We start from the raw sequence: 20,438 nt of genomic DNA on the forward strand, positions 1-20,438 counted from the left end.
TAGTGACTTGTTTATATTTGTTCGTATATGTATATGTTGTTATTTATTGATCGTTTGGGAGTAAGTTGCAGGGATGATTGACTCCCCCACAAATATGCTAGAGATTCTCAAAAGAAGGGCCTTCCTTTTTATTTTTTATTTTTGGAGACAGGGTATCACTATCAACCAGGCTGGAGTGCAGTGATGCGATCACAGCTCACTGCAGCCTCAACCTCCCGGGCTCAAGTGATCCTCCCACCTCTGCCTCCCCAGTAGCTGGGACTGCAGGCACAGGCCACCACGCCTGACTAGGCATTCTCTTCTATAATTATCAATTGTGTCTTACAGTACAGTGATCACATTTTGGAAATTTAACATTGATACCATTATCTAATACACAGACCGTATTCAAATTTTGCCAATCATCTCTATACTGAACTACTGAACCGTCCTTTATAGCAGTCTCCCCTGATCCACAATCCAGTCCGTGATCAACATTGCATTTAATCGTCATGTCTCATCAGTATCTTTTTTTTTTTTTTTTTTTTTTTTTGAGATGGAGTTTTGCTCTCGTTGCCCAGGCTGGAGCGCAATGGCGCAATCTCAGCTCATCGCAACCTCCGCCTTCCGGGCTTAAGTGATTCTCCTTCCTCAGCCTCCTAAGTTGCTGAGATTACAGGTGTGCACCGTCATGCATGCCTAATTTTTGTATTTTTAATAGAGACGGGGTTTCACCATGTTGCCCAGGCTGGTCTTGAACTCCTGACCTCAAATGATCCACCCACCTCAGCCTCCCAAAGTGCTGGGTTTACAGGCATGAGCCACTGCGCCTGGCCATTTCCTCAGCCTTTCATTGCCCTTAATGACCTTGACATTTTTGAAGTATGCAGGCCAGTCATTAAAGTAAAATGTTTTTCCTTTTTTTTTTTTTTTTAGAAAGAGAGACAGGGTCTCACTGTGTTGCCCAGGCTGGTCTCAGACTCCTGGGCTCAAGTGATCCTCCCCCCTCGGCCTCCTAAAGTGCTGAGATTACAGGCGTGAGCCACCGCACCCGCCCTCGTATCTGGGTTTGACTGATGTTTCCTATTAGGGAGACAGGCTCTGCGGGTTTGGCCTGACACTGAATAAGTGATCCTCTGTCCTTCCGAGTGGATCTTGCCAGGAGACATATGATGTCAGCGTGCCCTTTGCTGAGGATGTTCACTTTGATTACTTGTTTTTTCCCTACTGTAAGGATTTTTTTCCCTTTGTCGTCAATAAACCATTTGTGAGATTTGAGTCTGTAAATACCCTGTTCCCAAAAACCCTTCCCCAAATGATTTTAGCATCTATTGATGATTCTTGCCTGTAGCAATTATTACTAGGGTGGCTACCAAATGCTGAATTTCTAACTCTGTTCTTCCTTCTGCGTTTATGACTGTAAGGAAGAGCTTCTCCCCAATATGAGAATAGTCTTTCTGTTTGCTTGCTTGTTTGTTTGAGATAGAGTCTCGCTCTGTTGCCCAGGCTGGAGTGCAGTGACACGATCATAGCTCACTGCAGCCTCGACTTCATGGGCTCAAGCGATCCTCCCTCCTCAGCTTCTCAAGTAGCTAGGACTACAGGCAGCACCACCGTGCCTGGCTAATTTTTTATTTTTTGTAATGATGAGGTCTCACTATTTTGCTCAGGCTTGTCTCGAACTCCTGGCCTCAACCTCCCAAATAGCTGGGATTACAGGAGTGTGCCACCATGCCCAGCTAATTTTCTTTAAAAATTTCATAGAGATGGGGTCTTGCTATGCTGCCCAGGCTGGTCTCAAACCCCTAGTCTCAAGCAATCCTCCCACCTTGGCCTCTGTGCTGGGATTCCAGGCTTGAGCCACCACGCCTGGCCCTGTTTTTCTTAAAGTTCTCAGTCTCCTCTCTGCCTTACCCCCATCCCCTTTTCCATCTCCAGGACCTAGGGCAGAGACAAAGCGACCATTCCCTGAAAAGCTTGTATGAGGCAGAATGAAAACCAGGTCCCAGGCCGGGCACGGTGGCTCACGCCTATAATCCCAACACTTTGGGAAGCCGAGGCAGGCAGATCACCTGAGGTCAGGAGTTTGAGACCAGCCTGACCAACATGGAGAAACCCCATCTCTACTAAAAATACAAAATTAGCCAGTTGTGGTGGCACATGCCTTTAATCTCAGCTACTCGGGAGGCTGAGGCAGGAGAATCGCTTGAACCTGGGAGGCGGAGGTTGCTGTGAGCCGAGATCGTGCCATTGCACTCCAGCCTGAGCAACAAGAGCGAAACTCTGTCTCAAAAAAAAAAAAAAAAAAGGAAAGGAAAGGGAAGGGAAAGGGAAGGGAAAGAGAAAGGGAAAGGGAAGGGAAACCAGGTCCCTAACACCAAAGAGTTAAAAGAAACAAGTACATTTGGCAAATTGATATTTTTGTGAGTTAGCTTATGGGCAACTGATTGAGGGTCTCTTTCCCGTCTTCACCCTGCAGTTGTGGCTCAGAGCAAGCTGCCAGATCCCTTCTGCCAATGCAGGAGCAATAGAGCTTGGCCTCCTCTTGCAGGGCGAGTTTGGGAGTCAGATAGGAAGCCACTAAACCGAGACCTTTTTGGGACCCAAGGCACTCACCTGCCCCAAGCATACCAGACAGGCCAGGCGCAGTGACTCATGTCTGTAATCCTAGCACTTTGTTTTAGCTTTTGTTTTGAGACAGAGTCTTGCTCTGTCACCCAGGCTGGAGTGCAGTGGCAGAATCTTGACTTACTGCAACCTCCGCCTCCCAGGTTCAAGCAATTCTCCTGCCTCAGCCTCCCAAGTAGCTGGGACTACAGGCACCCACTGCCACGCTCGGCTAATTTTTGTGTTTTCAGTAGAGATGGGGTTTCACCAAGTTGGCCAGGCTGGTCTCAAACTCCTGACTTCAAGTGATCCGCCCGTCTCGGCCTCCCAAAGTGTTGGGATTATAGGCATGAGCCACCGTGCCCGGCCAGTCCTAGCAGTTTGGGAGGCCAAGGCGGGTGGATTGCCTGAGCTCAGGAGTTCAAGACAAGCCTGGGAAATATGGTGAAACCCCGTCTTTACCAAAAATACAAAAAATTAGGCGGGTATGGTGGTGTACACCTGTAATCCCAGCTACTCAGGAGGCTGAGGTGCGAGAATCGCTTGAACTCGGGAAGTGGAGCCTGCAGTGAGCCGTGATTGTGCCACTGCACTCCAGCCTGGTCAACAGAGTGAGATTCTGTCTCAAAAAAAAAATAAAACCAGAAATCGAGACCAAGCATACCTGGGAGTTGGAAGGATAGACCTCTTCCCCCAGGATGGAGACAATGGTCCATTGAATGGGAGCAGCTGAGCATCTCGTGTGGGTGGCCAGTGCCTACAAGCGCGCCACCTTTCTCCAGCTCACGCCTGTGGCAGACATCAGTAATTGATTACAGAATTCCTCCTCTGAAACCAGAACTCAGTGTTCTGGCCATCTACTACTTCCCAGTCACACGAGGTAGAATCCTCCGCCTGCTCACCCCGGATCTGGTCCCCTTCGCCTTGGTTTCCTGTTGGGGTGAGGGACAGGCGGGCACTGGCCTGACCCCTGCCCCACCCACAGAGTGGATCCAGGCTGCATGAGCCCAGATGTGAAGAATTCCATCCACGTCGGAGACCGGATCTTGGAAATCAATGGCACGCCCATCCGAAATGTGCCCCTGGATGAGGTACGGTCCTGAGTCTGGGGGGCAGGATGGGAGGTAGTGCCTTCGTGCCTAGCCCCCTCCCCACCCCACCCCCGTTCACATGCCTGCTGTCCCCAGATTGACCTGCTGATTCAGGAAACCAGCCGCCTGCTCCAGCTCACCCTCGAGCACGACCCTCACGATACACTGGGCCATGGGCTGGGGCCTGAGACCAGCCCCCTGAGTTCTCCGGTTCACACTCCCAGCGGGGAGGCGGGCGGCTCTGCCCGGCAGAAGCCTGTCTTGTAAGTCAGCCTGCTCCTCAGTTCAGCTGGGTGCTTTCACCCCTGCTGGGACTCAAGGGCTGTGGGACCTAGGTCAGGGAGCCAGCCCTGCACAAATGCAGCCCAGGCTTGAGCCAGGGAGGTGGAGGCTGCAGTGAGCTGTCATCACACCACTGCTGTCCAGCCTGGGTGACAAAACAAGACCCAGTCTCAAAAAAAAAAGAGAGGAAACACATTTTCTAAAAAGCCAGGGGTGGGGCCAGGCGTGGTGGTTCATGCCTGTAATCCCAGCACTTTGGGAGGCCGAGGCAGGCGGATCACCTGAGGTCAGGAGTTCAAGACCAGCCTGGCCAACATGGTGAAACCCCATCTTTACTGAAAATACAAAAATTAGCCAGGCTTGGTGGCGGGTGCCTATAGTCCCAGCTACTCGGGACACTGAGGCAGATGAATCACCTGAACCCAGGAGGCGGAGGTTGCAGTGAGCCAAGGTCATGCCACTACACTCCAGCCTGGGTGACAGAGCGAGACTCTGTCTCAAAAAAAAAAAGGATGACAGAGTGGGATCCGAGGGGTTGGGGCGAGCTAGGGGCTGCCACTAGAGCCGGGATAGGCTGAGACACTGGGATGGGCAGCCTTTGGACTGTCCCAGGCAGGCCCTCCCAAAGCAGGGGGTGATTGCATAGACTGGCATGGACAGGGGCATGCAGGCTGGAGGAGGAAGGGGCAGGGCCTTGGCCAGGTGCCACCTGTCCCCCGGTGGCACTGGGCACCATGTGTGCCCCCCAGGAGGAGCTGCAGTATCGACAGGTCTCCAGGTGCCAGCTCACTGGGCTCCCCGGCCTCCCAGCGCAAGGACCTGGGTCGCTCTGAGTCCCTCCGCGTAGTCTGCCGGCCACACCGCATCTTCCGGCCATCGGACCTCATCCACGGGGAGGTGCTGGGCAAGGGCTGCTTTGGCCAGGCCATCAAGGTACAGAGCATGCTAGGGTCTCGGGGGACAGTCTGGGTGGGACCCCTCCATTCTCCTTCCTCCCCAGTCTATGGATACGCAGTGGAAGGGGTATCTGGCTTCTAGACTCCCTGGCCAGTGCCCTCTCCTCCACCTTGGCCTCCTGGAGCTAACTAGGAGCAGGGGACCTCCTACAGGTAGACTAAGACCTTATGTGCAGGAGGTCATTGAAAGGTGGCTCCTAGCCGGGCGCAGTGGTTTATCCCTGTAATCCCAGCACTGTGAGAGGCTAAGGCTGTGGGATCACTTGAACTAGGAATTCAATACCAGCCTTGACCTCATATCTACAAAAAATTTAAAAATTAATTGGGTATAGTGGTGCATGCCTGTGGTCCAAGCTACTTGGGAGACTTAGGTAGGAGGATTGTGAGCCACGAGTTCGAGGCTGCAGTGAGCTATGATCATGCCACTGCATTCCAGCCTGGGCAGTAGAGCAAGACCCCATCTCAAAAAAGAAAATGAATACATCCCATCCACTTGGGTGTTTGGGAACATCCCATGCGCAGCCTAGAGTGTGAAGCCATCTGCACGTCTCCCTGGCAGTCCTGGGGTGGAGATGGGGCTTCCTAGAAGGCGGGCTTACAGCAGAGACTCTGTCTTCGCACCTCTGTGTCCCACACGCAGGTGACACACCGTGAGACGGGCGAGGTGATGGTGATGAAGGAGCTGATCCGGTTCGACGAGGAGACCCAGAGGACGTTCCTCAAGGAGGTCAGTGATCGGAAGGCCCTCTTCCCTCCGGAGGGCCTTCTAGGTGCTCACCCCTGCCCCTCAACACAGGTCAGGAAAGGGCTCAGGGACCTATCGAAAGAGAGCAGGCCAGGCACAGGGCTCACACCTGTAATCCCAACACTTCGGGAGGTTAAGGAGAGAGGATACTTTGAGACCAACCTGGGCAACATAGCAAGACGCCATCTCTACAAAACAATTTTAAATTTACCGAGCTTGGCGATGTGCACCTGTCATCCCAGCTACTCGGGAGGCTGAGGTGGATCGCTGCAATGAGCCATGATCGCACCACTGCACTCCAGCCTGGGGAACGAGGCAAGGCCCTGTCTCAAAAAAAAAAAAAAAAAGTTAATTGCATTGGTCGCACGCCGTGACTCACGCCTGTAATCCCAGTACTTTGGGAGGCTGAGCCAGGCGGATCACTTGAGGTTGGGAGATCAAGACCACCCTGGCCAACATGGTGAAACCCCTGTCTTTACTAAAAATACAAAAATTAGCCAGGCATGGTGGTGGGTGCCTGTCATCCCAGCTACTCGGGAGGCTGAGGCAGGAGAATTTCTTGAACTCAGGAGGCGGAGGTTGCAGTGAGCCAAGATCGTGCCACTGCAGTCCAGCCTGGGTGACAGAGTGAGACTCCTTCTCAAAAAAAAAAAAAGAAAGAAAGAACTGGCCGGGCACGGTGGCTCAAGCCTGTAATCCCAGCACTTTGGGAGACTGAGACGGGCAGATCACGAGGGCAGGAGATCGAGACCATCCTGGGTAACACGGTGAAACCCCATCTCTACTAAAAAAAATACAAAAAAACTAGCCGGGCGAGGTGGCGGGCGCCTGTAGTCCCAGCTACTCAGGAGGCTGAGGCAGGAGAATGGCATAAACCCGGGAGGTGGAGCTTGCAGTGAGCTGAGAGCCGGCCACTGCACTCCAGCCTGGGCGACAGAGCGAGACTCCTTCTCAAAAAAAAAACAAAAAGAAAGTAACTGCAGGCAGGGGACTGGGAAAAAGAGCATCGCTGGGGGTGGGGGCAGCTCAGGCAGAGGGCACAGCAGCTGGTGAGTGTGGCAGAGACAGGAGAGGGGAGCTCGGAGACCGTCTATAGCACCTGGTGGGATGGAGAAAGGAGAAGCAAACCCAGGCACAGCTCGGACCACACAGAGCCCAGGCCCAGCCTGTTTGTGCCCCGCCAGGTGAAGGTCATGCGATGCCTGGAACACCCCAACGTGCTCAAGTTCATCGGGGTGCTCTACAAGGACAAGAGGCTCAACTTCATCACTGAGTACATCAAGGGCGGCACCCTCCGGGGCATCATCAAGAGCATGGTGAGTCCTGGGCAGAGCCAGCCACCCCCGCTGTGTGGCCCCGGGCAAGGCAGCTCCCCCTGTGGGCCTCAGTCTCTTCTCTTCAATGGGGGGCAGCCACGGGGGTCTCAAAGGCCCTCTGAACCCTGATTCCTAATCAAATAGGGGAATGACTGACTCCATCGAAAGCTGGGAAAGGCCAGGAACAATGGTGCACACCTGTTATTCCAGCACTTTGGGAGGCCAAGGCAAGAGGATCACTTGAGGCCAGGAATTCAAGGCTGCAGTGAGCTGTGATCTCACCACTGCACTCCAGCCTGGACCACAGAGCAAGACCCTATCTCAAAAACGAAAATAAAATTCAGAGCTTTCCTTAAGGATTTGAATAAAATTACAAATCCATCTTTAGAAATAAAGTGCTCAGGCCTGGCGCAGTGGCTCATGCCTATAGTCCCAGCACTTTGGGAGGCCAAGGCCAGCAGATCACTTGCGGTCAGGAGTTCAAGACCAGCCTGGCCAACATGGTGAAACCTCGTCTCTACTAAAACTTTAAAAATTAGCCAGGTATGGTGTTGGGCACCTGTAACCCCAGCTACTTGGGAGGCTGAGGCAGGAGGATCGCTTGAACCTGGGAGGTGGAGGTTGCAGTGAGCCGAGATTGCACCATTGCACTCTAGCCTGGGCGACAAGAGTGGGACTCCATCTCAAAAAAAAAAAAAAAAAGTGTTTGGAGGAAGCCTTGCAGAGCCCTGTGCTGGACTATGCCCTGGGGATCCAGTCCTGGCCTCCAGCCCCATTTCTGTACCACCCTGAGACCATGGGATCTTCCTCAGGTTGGATTACTTTGTATCCAAATTGTGGACCCTTTGGGCTCCTGCTAGGAGGTTCCACTCAGGTTCCATTGTCAAGTGCAATTTAGAAACTCTGGGCGAGGCCAAGTGCAGTGGCTGACACCTGAATTCCCAAACTTTGGAAGGCTGAGGCAGGAGGATCTTTAGAGGCCAGGAGGTCAAGACCAGCCTGGACAGCATAATGAGATCCCATCTCTACAAAAAAATCAAAAAATTAGCCAAATGTGGTGGCGCATGCCTGCGATTCCAGCAACACGGGAGGCTGAGGCAGAAGGATCTCCTGAGCCCAGGAGGTCGAGGCTGCACTCCAGCCTGGGTGATAGAGTGAGACCCTGTCTCGATAAAAAATAAAGATCTCCAAGGGGATGGGGTTTGGGAATGAGGCGTCTCCCCCAAATGATTTGAGCCCAAAGCCCCGTTCTCCTGGCGTAGCTCAGTGCTGCCCCGTTCTCCTGGCATGGCTCAGTGCTGCCACTCTGCAGGTGACCTTGCCAGGCCCTTCTATCTCTTACCTGTCTGTGAAAGTAGGTTCCAATTTTTTAAAAACCTAGAAAGATGAGTTTTTTGTTTTGTTGGTTTTCTTTTTTTTTTTTTCTGAGATGGAGTTTTTTTCTTGTTGTCCAGCCTGGAGCGCAATGGCACGATCTGAGCTCACTGCAACCTCCAACTCCCTGGTTCAAGTGATTCTTCTGCCTCAGCCTCCCAAGTAGCTGGGATTACAGGCGCCCACCACCACATCCGGCTAATTTTTGCATAGTTAGTGGAGACGGGGTTTCACCGTGTTAGTCAGGTTGGTCTCAAACTCCTGACCTCACGTGATCCACCCGCTCTGGCCTCCCAAAGTGTTGGGATTACAAGCATGAGCCACCGCACCTGACAGAAAGATGAGATTCTATAGAAAATAAATCTAGCTTGTTTTCTCAGAGGAGGCAGATTGGGAGCTATCCCTGCTTAGAGTTTGAAATCAGTTCTGTTAGGAAATAATGTTTGTAGGGGCTGGGTGCGGTGGCTCATGCCTGTAATCCCAGCACTTTGGGAGGCTGAGGCAGGTGGATCACTTGAGGTCAGGCGTTTGAGACCAGCCTGGCCAATGTGATAAAACCCCATCTCTACTAAAACTACAAAAATTAGCTGGGTTTGGTGGCAGACACCTGTAATCCCAGCTACTTGGGAGGCTGAGGCAAGAGAATTGCTTGAGGCCAGGTGCAGTGGCTCATGCCTGCAATCCCAACACTGGGAGGCCAAGGTGGGCAGATCACCTGATGTCAGGAGTTCAAGACCAGCCTGGCCAACATGGTGAAACCCCGTCTCTACTAAAAATACAAAAAATTAGCTGGGCATGGTGGCGCATGCCCTTAGTCCCAGCTACTCAGGAGGCTGAGACACAAGAATCACTTGAGCCCAGGAGTCGAAGGTTGCAGGGAGCTGAGATGGTACCACTGCACTCCACCCTGGGTGACAGAGTAAGACTCCATCTAAAGAAAAAAAAAAAAAGAAAATAACGTCTGTGAGCTGTGTTGACTCATACTTTTTAGAAGCAGACAGTTGTGGGTGCCTGAAGAAATCAGGGTGTTGAGGAGCTCATAGGATCCTCTAGGACACTTGCCCCTTCCTGCCTCTCTCTCATGCAACCATCCCTGCCACCGGGGCCCCCGCCGGCCCCGCCCTGGCCTTTCTTTCTCTATCCCAGGACAGCCAGTACCCATGGAGCCAGAGAGTGAGCTTTGCCAAGGACATCGCGTCGGGGATGGTGAGTGAACCGGGTGCTCCAACTCCATTCACAATCCCACCAGGAATTTGCAAACAGAACCCACAAAGAAGCTTTGAAAGAGGGCAGAGGGGGTCGATGGGAGAGTGGGAAGAATCGTCCTGACTGGCCTGATGGGGGTGGGAGCAGAGGGAGTTCCTGGGGGGCCAGAATGGGCTGGGGTCCCTCTGCACAGCTGCCCCCTGACTCCCGTGTCCCCGCCCCCAGGCCTACCTCCACTCCATGAACATTATCCACCGAGACCTCAACTCCCACAACTGCCTGGTCCGTGAGGTGAGCACCAGGGCCCCACGTGGCTGGGTGTTGGGGAGACAGCAGGAGCCCAACCACTCCCAGCCTCGGGGCCTTCCCAGAACTGGAGGCCCCCAGGTTGCCTCCATGACTTCAATTGGAGGTGGGGGTGGGGGGCAGCAGCCTGTGGGGAAGAGCCCAGCATCAGGAGGCAGACAGACCTGGGTTTGAGTCCTGTCTCTGCCACTGACTCATGGTGGACCGTCAGCATCCCAGGTTTGTAGGAGGGTCTTATAAATCAGTGAAGGAGAAAGTGACAGGTAAGCTGCAAAGGACCAGGACCCTGGTCTTCATAGAGGGCAGCCCCCGGCACAGTGGCCACGGGCTACACCGGACAGCAGCAGCATCTGGGGGCCACAGAGCGGGGGCATAGGCTTGTGGGCTGGAGTGGTCAGGGCAGGCTGTCTGAAAGAGGAGGCTTTAGGTGGATATTTAAGCAGAGGATGGGCAGGCAAAGAGCCCAGTATCTAAGGATTGGCAAGGGAGGGGAGCCTGGTTCTCCACCGAAAGCAGAGGAGGGAGTAACCATACCTGTCTGGAGAGGTGGTGTATTCACGTCCTGGGGCTGCCATCACAAAGTACTGTGAACCAGATGGCTCAAAACAACAGAAATGGGCACAGTGGCTTACACCTATAATCCCAGCATTTTGGGAGGCCAAGGCAGGTGATTGCTTGAGCCCAGGAGTTCGAGACCAGCCAGGGCAACATGGTGAAAGCCTATCTCTGCCAAAAATACCAAATAAAATAGCCGGGCATGGTGGCATAAGCCTGTGATCCCAGCTACCTGAGAGGCTGAGATGGGAGGATCGCTTGAGCCTGGGAGGTGGAGGTTGCAGTGAGCCAAGATTGTGCTACTTTACTCCAGCCTGGGAGACAGAGCCAGACCCTGTCTCAAAAAACAAAACGAAACAAGGCCGGGCACTGTGGCTCACGCCGAGGCAGGTGGATCACTTGAAGCCAGGAGTTCCAGACCAGCCTAGCCAACATGGCAAAACCCTGTCTCTACTAAAAAATTCAAAAATTAGTGGACATGGTGGTACATGCCTGTAATCCCAGCTACTCGGGAGGCTGAGGCAAGAGAATCACTTAAACCCGGGAGGCGGAGGTTGCAGTGAGCCAAGATCACACCACTGCATTCCAGCAACAGAGTGGGACTCCATCTCAAAAAATAAAAATAAAAAAATAAAAAATAACACAGACCTGTGTCGGCTCACACCTGTAATCCCAGCACTTTGGGAGTCCAAGGTGGGCAGATTACTTGAGCCCAGGAGTTCGAGACCAGCCCCGACAACATGGCAAAACCCTGTCTCTACAAAAAAATAGAAAAAAATAGCTGGCATGGTGCCAAGTACGTATAGTACCAGCTACTCAGGAGGCGTAGGTGGAAGGATTGCTTGAGCCTGGGAAGTTGAGGCTGCAATGAGCTGTGATCATGCCACTGCACTCCAGCCTGGGCCACGGGAGGGAGACTGCCTAAAAACAAAGAAACTCGAAAAGTAAAGAACATAGACCTCACCTGGTTATTGGGAATATTAAAGATAAAATTGGGCGAGGTATGGTGGCTCACTCCTGTAATCCCAGCACTTTGGGAGGCTGAGGCAGGTGGATCACTTGAGGCCAGGAGTTCAAGAGCAGTCTGGGCAGCATAGCAAGACCCTATCTCAGTCAGTCAATCAACATAAATAAAGAATAAACCTGGTGGCATGCCATGCACAGGACCTGGGTCTCTAATCAAAATTCCTGTCTTGCTGGGGCAGTGGCTTACACCTGTAATCCCAGCACTTTGGGAGGCCACAGTGGGTGGATCACCTGAGGTCAGGAGTTCGAGACCATCCTGGCCAACATGGTGAAACCCCCGTCTTTAATAAAAATATAAAAATTAGCCAGGCATGGTGGTGGGTACCTGTAATCCCAGCTACTCAGGAGGCTGAGGCAGGAAAATGGCTTAAACTTGGGAGGCAGAGGTTGCAGTGAGCCAAGATCGCAATACTGTACTCCAGCCTGGGCAACAGAGTGAGACTCCATCTAAAAAAAAAAAAATGCCTATCTTTCCAAAACAAAGCAGCGTCGGTCCCCTCGGAGGTGGGAGGGAGCACTTGCAGCAGGGAGCAGTGGGGGCACCGGGATGGTTTGGGGAGCACGTGGAGAAGGGGCAGAGGGTGCAGCATGTGGTGGGAGGGAGGAAGCCACACTGCCATCCTCAGGTGCTTCCAGCAGCTCCATTTGCAAAGAGCTGATGGCTTTGGGGAAGGAAGGGGTCCCCACCCTGTGCCAATACAGGGTGTCAGAGGTGTGTTCTGTGGTCTGTGTACGGGTTGGCTTGGGGTCCTGGTGAGGGGCAGGCCAGGCGGGCAGTACCAGGATCGGGTCCCAGTGTGACCCGGCTTCACCTTCCCAGAACAAGAACGTGGTGGTGGCTGACTTTGGGCTGGCACGGCTCATGGTAGATGAAAAGACTCAGCCCGAGGACCTGCGGAGCCTCAAGAAGCCAGACCGCAAGAAGCGCTACACCGTGGTGGGTAACCCCTACTGGATGGCGCCCGAGATGATCAATGGTGAGTGGTTCAGCCCTGCCGGTCATGGCCCTCACAGGGAGCCACGGGGGGCCCAGCAGAGCAGCAACCTCCAGAGCCCCTGGCCCCTCCCAGCCTCCTTGGCTCTTCAGTTACCCTGTGGGTCCTACATTGGCTCCCTCTTTCTCCTATAAGACACTTAGCGGCAACTGGGCAAGGTGGCTCACGTCTATATTCCCAGCACTTTGGGAGGCTGAGGCAAGTGGATCGCCTGAGGTCAGGAGTTCGAGACCAGCCTGGCCAACATGGTGAAACCCCCCCATCTTTACTAAAAATAAAAAAATTAGCCGGGCATGGTGGCAGGTGCCTGTAATCCCAGCTACTAGGGAAGCTGAGGCAGGAGAATCGCTTGAACCTGGGAGGCAGAGGTTGCAGTGAGCCGAGATCATGCCATTGCACTCTAGCCTGGGTGAGAAGAGCGAAACTCCATCTCAACAACAACAACAAAATAAGTAAAAGACATTTAGTGGCTTAAATAAATGATCATACAGTTCTGGAGTCTGAAGTCCAGCGTCAGCGTCACCGGGCTGAAATCAAGGCGCCAGCCGGGTGAGCTCCTTCTGTAGGCTCCAGGGCACCTGTTTCCTTACCTTTTCTGGCTCTTGCAGGCTTCCTCATTCCTCATGTTGCTGCCCCCTCCTCTATTTTCAGGGCTGGCCACAAAGCATCTTCTCTTCTCTGATCTCTGCATCCATCCCCGCATCTCCTTCCCTGGCTCTAATCTTCCTCCTCCCTTTTTTTTTTTTTAAAGAGACAGGGTCTTGCTCTGTTGCCCAGGCTGGAGTGCAGTGGTGCCACCATAGCTCACTGCAGCCCCGACCTTCTGGGCTCAAACTGTCATCCCACCCTAGCCTCCTGAATAGCTGGGACCACAGGCATGAAACACCACACCCAGCTAATTCTTTTTAATTTTTAATAGAGACAGAGGTCTCACTGTGTTGCCCACGCTGGTCTCAAACTCCTGGCTTCAGGTGATCCTCCTGCCTTGGCCTTCCAAAGTGCTGGGATTCCAGGCATGAGCCACCATGCCCGGCCCTCCATCCTTCTGATAGGGACCCTTATGATGACATTGGGCCCACCTGGAATATCCAAGATCAGCCCTCCATCTCAAGACCCTCAACTTAATCCCATCTGCAGAGTCCGATGGAAGGTAGGACGTTTACAAGTCCCAGGGATCAGGACGCAGTCATCTTTGGGGACGGTAATTCTGCCTCCCACAGGGTCTACCTCCCTGAGTCCATTTTTTTACTGTCAGTGGTCCTATATATGCCCAGAGTATAGGTTATAAAGTCCTTCTACAAGCAGGTGGCACATGAACACAGGTTCAGGGCAGGCAGACCCCAGCCATCACCTCATCATAGTTAACCTAGTTAAATTAGCCTGGCATGTGGCGTGGTGCCTAACGCCTGTGGTCCCAGCTACTCAGGAAGCCAAGGTGGGAGATTTACTTGAGCCAAGGAGGTCAAGGCTGCAGTGAGCTATGATCATACCACTGCATTCTAGCCTGGGCAACAGAGCGAGACCCTGTCTCAAGAAAACAAAAAATAGGCCAGGCGCAGTGGCTCATACCTGTAATCCCAGCACTTTGGGAGGCTGAGGCAGGCAGATTGCTTGAGGCCAGGAGTTCGAGACCAGCCTGGCCAACATGGTAAAACCTCATCTCTACTAAAAATACAAAAATTAGCCAGGTGTGGTGGCTCATGCCTGTAATCCCAGCTACTTGGAAGCTGAGGCAGGAGAATCACTTGAACCCAGGAGCAGAGGTTACATTGGGCCAAGATTGCACCACTGCACTCTAACCTGGGTGACAGAGCAAGACTGTCTCAAAAAAAAAAAAAAAAAAAAAACCCCACCTGTAATCCCAGCACTTTAGGAGGCCAAGGTGGGCGGATCACGAGGTCAAGAGATCGATACCATCCTGGCCAACATGGTGAAACCTCATCTCTACTAAAAATACAAAAAACATTAGCTGGGCATGGTGGCACACATCTATAGTCCCAGCTACCCGGGAGGCTGAGGAAGGAGAATTGCTTGAACGCGGCAGGTGGAGGTTGCAGTGATTCAAGATCGCGCCACCGTACTCCAGCCTGATGGCAGAGTGGGACTCTGTCTCAAAAACACACACACACACACACACACACACACACACACACACACACACACACACACAAACATAGTTAACATAGCCCCCAAAGAAGACTATAAAACAGTCTTAGTTCCCAGGCACAGTGGCTCACGCTTGTAATCCCAGCACTCTGGGAGGCCGCAGCAGGCAGATCACGAGGTCAGGAGTTTGAGACCAGCCTGGCCAACACGGTGAAACCCCATCTCTACTAAAAATACAAAAATTAGTTGGGCATAGTGGCGGGCGCCTGTAATCCCAGCTACTCTGGAGGCTGAGGCAGGAGAATTGCTTGAACCCAGGAGGCAGAGGTTGCAGTGAGCCGAGATCGTGCCATTGCACTCCAGCCTGGGCAACAAAGTAAGACTCTCTCAAAAAAACAAAACAGTCTTAGTGTTTCCTATCTGTAGGGATTGGTGCGAGGATTAAAGGTTGTAAACTCATTTCCACCTAGTTGGCATTCAGTAAATGAGAGTTGGTATTCAGTACTAATTGTTTTGGGTATTTCGTTTTTTGTTTTTGAGATGGAGCCTTGCTATGTTGCCCAGGCTGGAGTACAGCGATGTGATCTCAGCTCACTGCAACCTCCACCTCCCGGGTTCAAGTGATTCTCCTGCCTCAGTTTCCTAAGTACCTGACATTACAGGCACCTGCCACCATGCCTGGCTAATTGTTGTGTTTTTAGTAGAGATGGGGTTTCACCATGTTGGCCAGGCTGGTCTCAAACTCCTGACCTCAGGTGATCCGCCCACCGCAGCCTCCCAAAGTGCTGGGATTACAGGTGTGAGCCACTGCACCCGGCCATGTACCAATTGTTTTTAACATCATTAAGCAACTGGTATCATTCCCATTTTACAGATAAGGAAACAGGCTCAGAGAGTCCATGTCAGTTCCCTGAGGCTGCTGTAATAAATTGTTAGAAACTTGATTATTTAAAACAGCAGAAAATGGTCAGGCATGGTGACTCACACCTGTGATCCCAGCACTTTGGGAGGCCGAGGCAGGTGGATCACTTGAGGTCAGGAGTTCGAGACCAGCCTGGCCAACATGGTGAAATGCCACCTCTACTAAAAATACAGAAATTAGCCGGGCGTGGTGGCAGACACCTGTAATCCCAGCTACTCGGGAAATTGAGGCAGGAGAATCGCTTGAACCCAGGAGGCCGAGGTTGCAGTGAGCCACAATCATGCCACTGCACTCTAGCTTGGGCGACGAAGCAAGACTACATCTCAAAATAAAATAAACAGCAGAGGCCGGGCGCGGTGGCTCAAGCCTGTAATCCCAGCACTTTGGGAGGCCGAGATGGGCGGATCACAAGGTCAGGAGATCGAGACCATCCTGGCTAATACGGTGAAACCCCGTCTCTACTAAAAATACAAAAAACTAGCCAGGCGAGGTGGCGGGCGCCTGTAGTCCCAGCTACTCGGGAGGCTGAGACAGGAGAATGGCGTAAACCCAGGAGGCGGAGCTTGCAGTGAGCTGAGATCTGGCCACTGCACTCCAGCCCGGGCGACACAGCGAGACTCCATCTCAAAAAAAATAAATAAATAAACAGCAGAAATGTATTCCCTCATAGTTTTGGAAGCCAGAAGGTTGAAATCCAACAGGGCTGCACTCCCTCCAGGGGGATCTAGGGGAGAATGCATTCCTTGCTTCTTCTACTTTCTGGTGGTTTTGTATTCATGGGCTTGTGGCCGCATCATTCCAGTCTCTACCCCCGTCTTCACAGGGCCACCTCCTCCTCTTCTGCTGTGTCTTCTCTGTGTCTCTCTCAAGAGGGCATTTGCAGTGGCATTTGGGGCCCATCCAGATCATCCAGCATCATCTCATCTCCAGATCCTTAACTTAATCCCATCTGCAAAAGACCCTTTTTCTGATCCAGTAACATTCACGGATTCCAGAGACCTGACATGGTTGCCTTTTAGGACCAGCACAGAGTTCATGACCTGCCCAAAGTCACGCAGCTGATCGGTGCCTAGAACTCCTTGTCCAGGCCTCTGCCCCTTGCTCCTCAGAGCTCCCAAAGGCTTGCTCAGACCTGGTGGGGTTGGGGGAAAGAGCCTAAGCCTGGGTTCCCAAGGAGGTTGCCGGCATCTGCCTCCTGGGCCTGGACCTCCCGACCGGGGCATCCTCCCAGCTGGCCTGGTCCCCTGCCTTTTGGCATCCCTGGCACCCCCATGTGTTCATCTGTTGACAGTCGGTCTCTTTGTCCAGGCCGCAGCTATGATGAGAAGGTGGATGTGTTCTCCTTTGGGATCGTCCTGTGCGAGGTAGGTCCAGGGGTGTTGAAGCCTGGGCTCCTCCCCACTCACCCAGGCTGCAGGCTCAGCATCTGCAGGGGCTTCAGGCCAGGAAGGCTGCCCACAGCAAGGCATGGGCTGGCCCCCATGAGGTACCGCAGTCAGGCTGCAGCCAGGCCTGGTGCCACCTGCCCTCAAGCCACCTGGATGGCACCCAGACGCCCAGGCTGAGGGCCCCCCTGGAGTAACTGCTGGGCCTTGTGCTGGACAGATCATCGGGCGGGTGAACGCAGACCCCGACTACCTGCCCCGCACCATGGACTTTGGCCTCAACGTACGAGGCTTCCTGGACCGCTACTGCCCTGCAAACTGCCCCCCGAGCTTCTTCCCCATCACCGTGCGCTGTTGCGATCTGGACCCCGAGAAGAGGTGAGTGGGGTGGGGCCCTGGCCTGGGGGACGGCGGGGCCAATTCCTGGGAGAGCCAGACCCACCTTTCCCCACCCGCCTGTCACCCAGGCCGTCCTTCGTGAAGCTGGAACACTGGCTGGAGACCCTCCGCATGCACCTGGCCAGTCACCTGCCACTGGGCCCGCAGCTGGAGCAGCTGGACAGGGGTTTCTGGGAGACCTACCGGCGCGGCGAGAGCGGACTGCCTGCCCACCCTGAGGTCCCCGACTGAGCCAGGGCCACTCAGCCGCCCCTGTCCCCACCTCCAGGGAATCCACCCCCACCAGATTCCTCCACGGGAGGTGGCCCTCAACTGGGACAGTGGGGGCCCGGGCTTCTCCTCAGAGCCAGGTCCTGACTTGCCTTCTCCCACCCCGTGGACCGCTTCCCCTGCCTTCTCTCTGCCGTGGCCCGGAACCAGCCAAGCTGCACACACACACCATGCCCTCGCCCTGCTGTAACCTCTGTCTTGGCAGGGCTGTCCCCTCTCGCTTCTCCTTGCATGAGCTGGAGGGCGTGTGTGAGCTGTGCCCCTTTCCACAGGCTGCTGCCCCAGCCACCCTGTGCACGCTCCACCTGTCTGGTCCGTAGCTCCCTGGAGGCTGGGCCAGGAGGCAGCCTCTGAACCATGCCCCATGTAATGCTTGGGTGCATGGGCGGGCGCACGTCAGGGCAGAGGCCAAGTTCCCAGGTGTCTGTGTTCCCAGGAACCAAACGGGGAGTCTGGGGCCCGTTTTCCCCCCAGGGGGTATCTAGGTAGCAACAGGTATCGAGGACTCTCCAAACCCCCAAAGCAGAGAGAGGGCTGATCCCATGGGGTGGAGGTCCCCGATGGCTGAGCAAACAGCCCCTTCTCCCGCTTTGGGTCTTTTTTGGGTCTTTTTTGTTTCTTTCTCAAAGCCACTTTAGTGAGAAGCAGGTACCAAGCCTCAGGGTGAAGGGGGTCCATTGAGGGAGCTGCAGTGCCTGGGCCAGAGCTGATGGGCAGGAGCCGGCTCGGGCAGCGAGAGGATAGGCACAGTGGACGGGGCAGGTGTCCACCAGCAGCTCAACCCCTGCAGTCATCTCAGAGCCCCTTCCCGGGCCTCTACCCCGAGGCTCCCTGCCCCTCCTCATGCCCCTCTGTCCTCTGCGTTTTCTCTGTGTAATCTATTTTTTAAGAAGAGTTTGTATTATTTTTTCATACGGCTGCAGCAGCAGCTGCCAGGGGCTTGGGGTTTTATTTTTGTGGCGGGCGGGGGTGGGAGGGCCATTTTGTCACTTTGCCTCAGTTGAGCATCTAGAAGTATTAAAACTGTGAAGCTTTCTCAGTGCACTTTGAACCTGGAAAACAATCCCGACAGGCCCGTGGGACCATGACTTAGGGAGGTGGGACCCACCCACCCCCATCCAGGAACCGTGACGTCCAAGGAACCAAACCCAGACGCAGAACAATAAAATAAATTCCGTACTCCCCACCCAGGTCCTGCGTGGCGATGTGTGTCTGGGGCCCTGGGGAAACAGTCAAGATAAGAGGAGTTAGTCTTCCCTGATGAGAAGACAAGGATGTGTTTGGTGGCTCATGCCTGTAATCCCAGCACTCCAGGAGGCTGAGACAGGACGATCCCTTACGCCCAGGAGTTCAAGACCAGTCTGGACAACATAGTGAGATCCTGTCTCTACAAAAAATTTTTTTAAATTAGTTGGGCAGGGGCCAGGTGTGGTGGCTCACGCCTGTAATCACAGCACTTTGGGAGGCCGAGGCAGGTGGATCAGCTGAAGTCAGGAGTTTGAGACCAGCTTGGTCAACGTGGTGAAAACTCGTCTCTACTAAAAATACAATTAGGCCGGGCTCGGTGGCTCACGCCTGTGATCCCAGCACTTTGGGTGGATCACGAGGTCAGGAGTTCGAGACCAGCCTGGCTAACATGGTGAAACCCTGTCTCTACTAAACAAAGTACAAAAAAATTAGCCGGGCATGATGGCAGATGCCTGTAGTCCCAGCTACTCGGGAGGCTGAGGCAGGAGAATGGCGTGAACCTGGGAGGCAGAGCTTACAGTGAGCGGAGATCGCGCCACTGTACTCCAGCCTGGGCGGCAGAGTGAGACTCTGTCTCAAAAAAAAAAAAAAAAGTGTGTGTATATATATATATATATATATATATGTGTACAAATATATATATATATGTGTATATATATATGTGCACATATATATATATATATGTGCACATATATATGTACAAAAATTAGCTGGGCGTGGTAGCACATGGCTGTAGTCCTAGCTACTTGGGAGACAGACAGGAGAATCGCTTGAACACAAAAGGCAGAGGTTGCAGTGAGCAGAGATGGTGCCATTGCACTCCAGCCTGGGCAACAGAGTGAGACTTTGTCTTCAAAAAAATAGTAATAATAATAATTGGGCAAGCCAGACACAGTGGCTCACGCCTGTAATCCCAGCACTCTGGGAGGCCGAGGCAGGAGGATCACCTGAGGTCAGGAGTTTGAGACCAGCCTGGCCAACATAATGAAACCCCATCTCTGCTAACAATACAAAATTAGCCAGGTGCGGTGGCACATGCCTGAAATCCCAGCTACTTGGGAAGCTGAGGCAGGAGAATTGCTTGAGCCCAGGAGGCAGAGGTTGCAGTGCGCCAAGATCGCATCATTGCACCCCAGCCTGGGCAACAAAAGTGAAACTCCATCTCAAAAAATAATAATAATAATAATTAGTTGGGCATGGTAGCATGAACCTATAGTCTCAGCTATTCAGGAGGCTGAGGTGGGAGGATCATTTGAGTCCAAGAGATCAAGGCTGCAGTGAGCCATGTTTACACCACTGCACTCCAGCCTGGGCAACAAAACAAGATCCTGTCTCAAAAAAAAAAAAAAAAAAAAAAAAGCAGGGATAGAGGGGGGAAGAGAGCACAGCTCAGTTTTAGGTGGAGCTTCACAGGCGGGCCAAGTGAAGATTCTTCAAAAGCTGGGTTTTGGAGGGCCGCGCATATTCAGGAGGTACTGCTTTTGTACTTAATGTTTTCTTGTAAAACTAAAGAGCCCTGGCCAGGCACGGTGGTTCACGCCTGTAATCCCAACACTTTGGGAGGCCGAGGTGGGCGGATCATCTGAGGTCAGGGGTTCAAGACCAGCTTGACCAACATAGAGAAACCCCGTCTCTACTAAAAATTTTTTTTTTTTTTTTTTTTTTTTTTT

General features: G+C 53.1%; 1 protein-coding gene across 2 annotated transcripts in view; it reads left to right on the forward strand.

Moving 5' to 3' along the window:
* Positions 1-18,710, forward strand: part of LIMK1 (LIM domain kinase 1) — a 36,136-nt gene extending 17,426 nt beyond the window's left edge. For both annotated transcript variants that reach the window (XM_005595495.3, XM_074034764.1), the window contains 11 exons: positions 3,572-3,677; positions 3,774-3,940; positions 4,709-4,892; positions 5,556-5,642; positions 6,845-6,976; positions 9,497-9,556; positions 9,782-9,847; positions 12,264-12,420; positions 16,775-16,830; positions 17,072-17,229; positions 17,319-18,710. In XM_005595495.3, coding sequence (XP_005595552.3) covers positions 3,572-3,677; positions 3,774-3,940; positions 4,709-4,892; positions 5,556-5,642; positions 6,845-6,976; positions 9,497-9,556; positions 9,782-9,847; positions 12,264-12,420; positions 16,775-16,830; positions 17,072-17,229; positions 17,319-17,481 — 1,336 coding nt within the window. In that variant the 3' untranslated portion in view covers positions 17,482-18,710. The remainder of the gene's footprint in view (positions 1-3,571; positions 3,678-3,773; positions 3,941-4,708; positions 4,893-5,555; positions 5,643-6,844; positions 6,977-9,496; positions 9,557-9,781; positions 9,848-12,263; positions 12,421-16,774; positions 16,831-17,071; positions 17,230-17,318) is intronic.
* The last annotated feature ends 1,728 nt before the right edge of the window (positions 18,711-20,438 follow it).

The sequence above is a fragment of the Macaca fascicularis genome, chromosome 3 (assembly GCF_037993035.2).
Source record: "Macaca fascicularis isolate 582-1 chromosome 3, T2T-MFA8v1.1".
Lineage (NCBI taxonomy): Eukaryota > Metazoa > Chordata > Mammalia > Primates > Cercopithecidae > Macaca > Macaca fascicularis.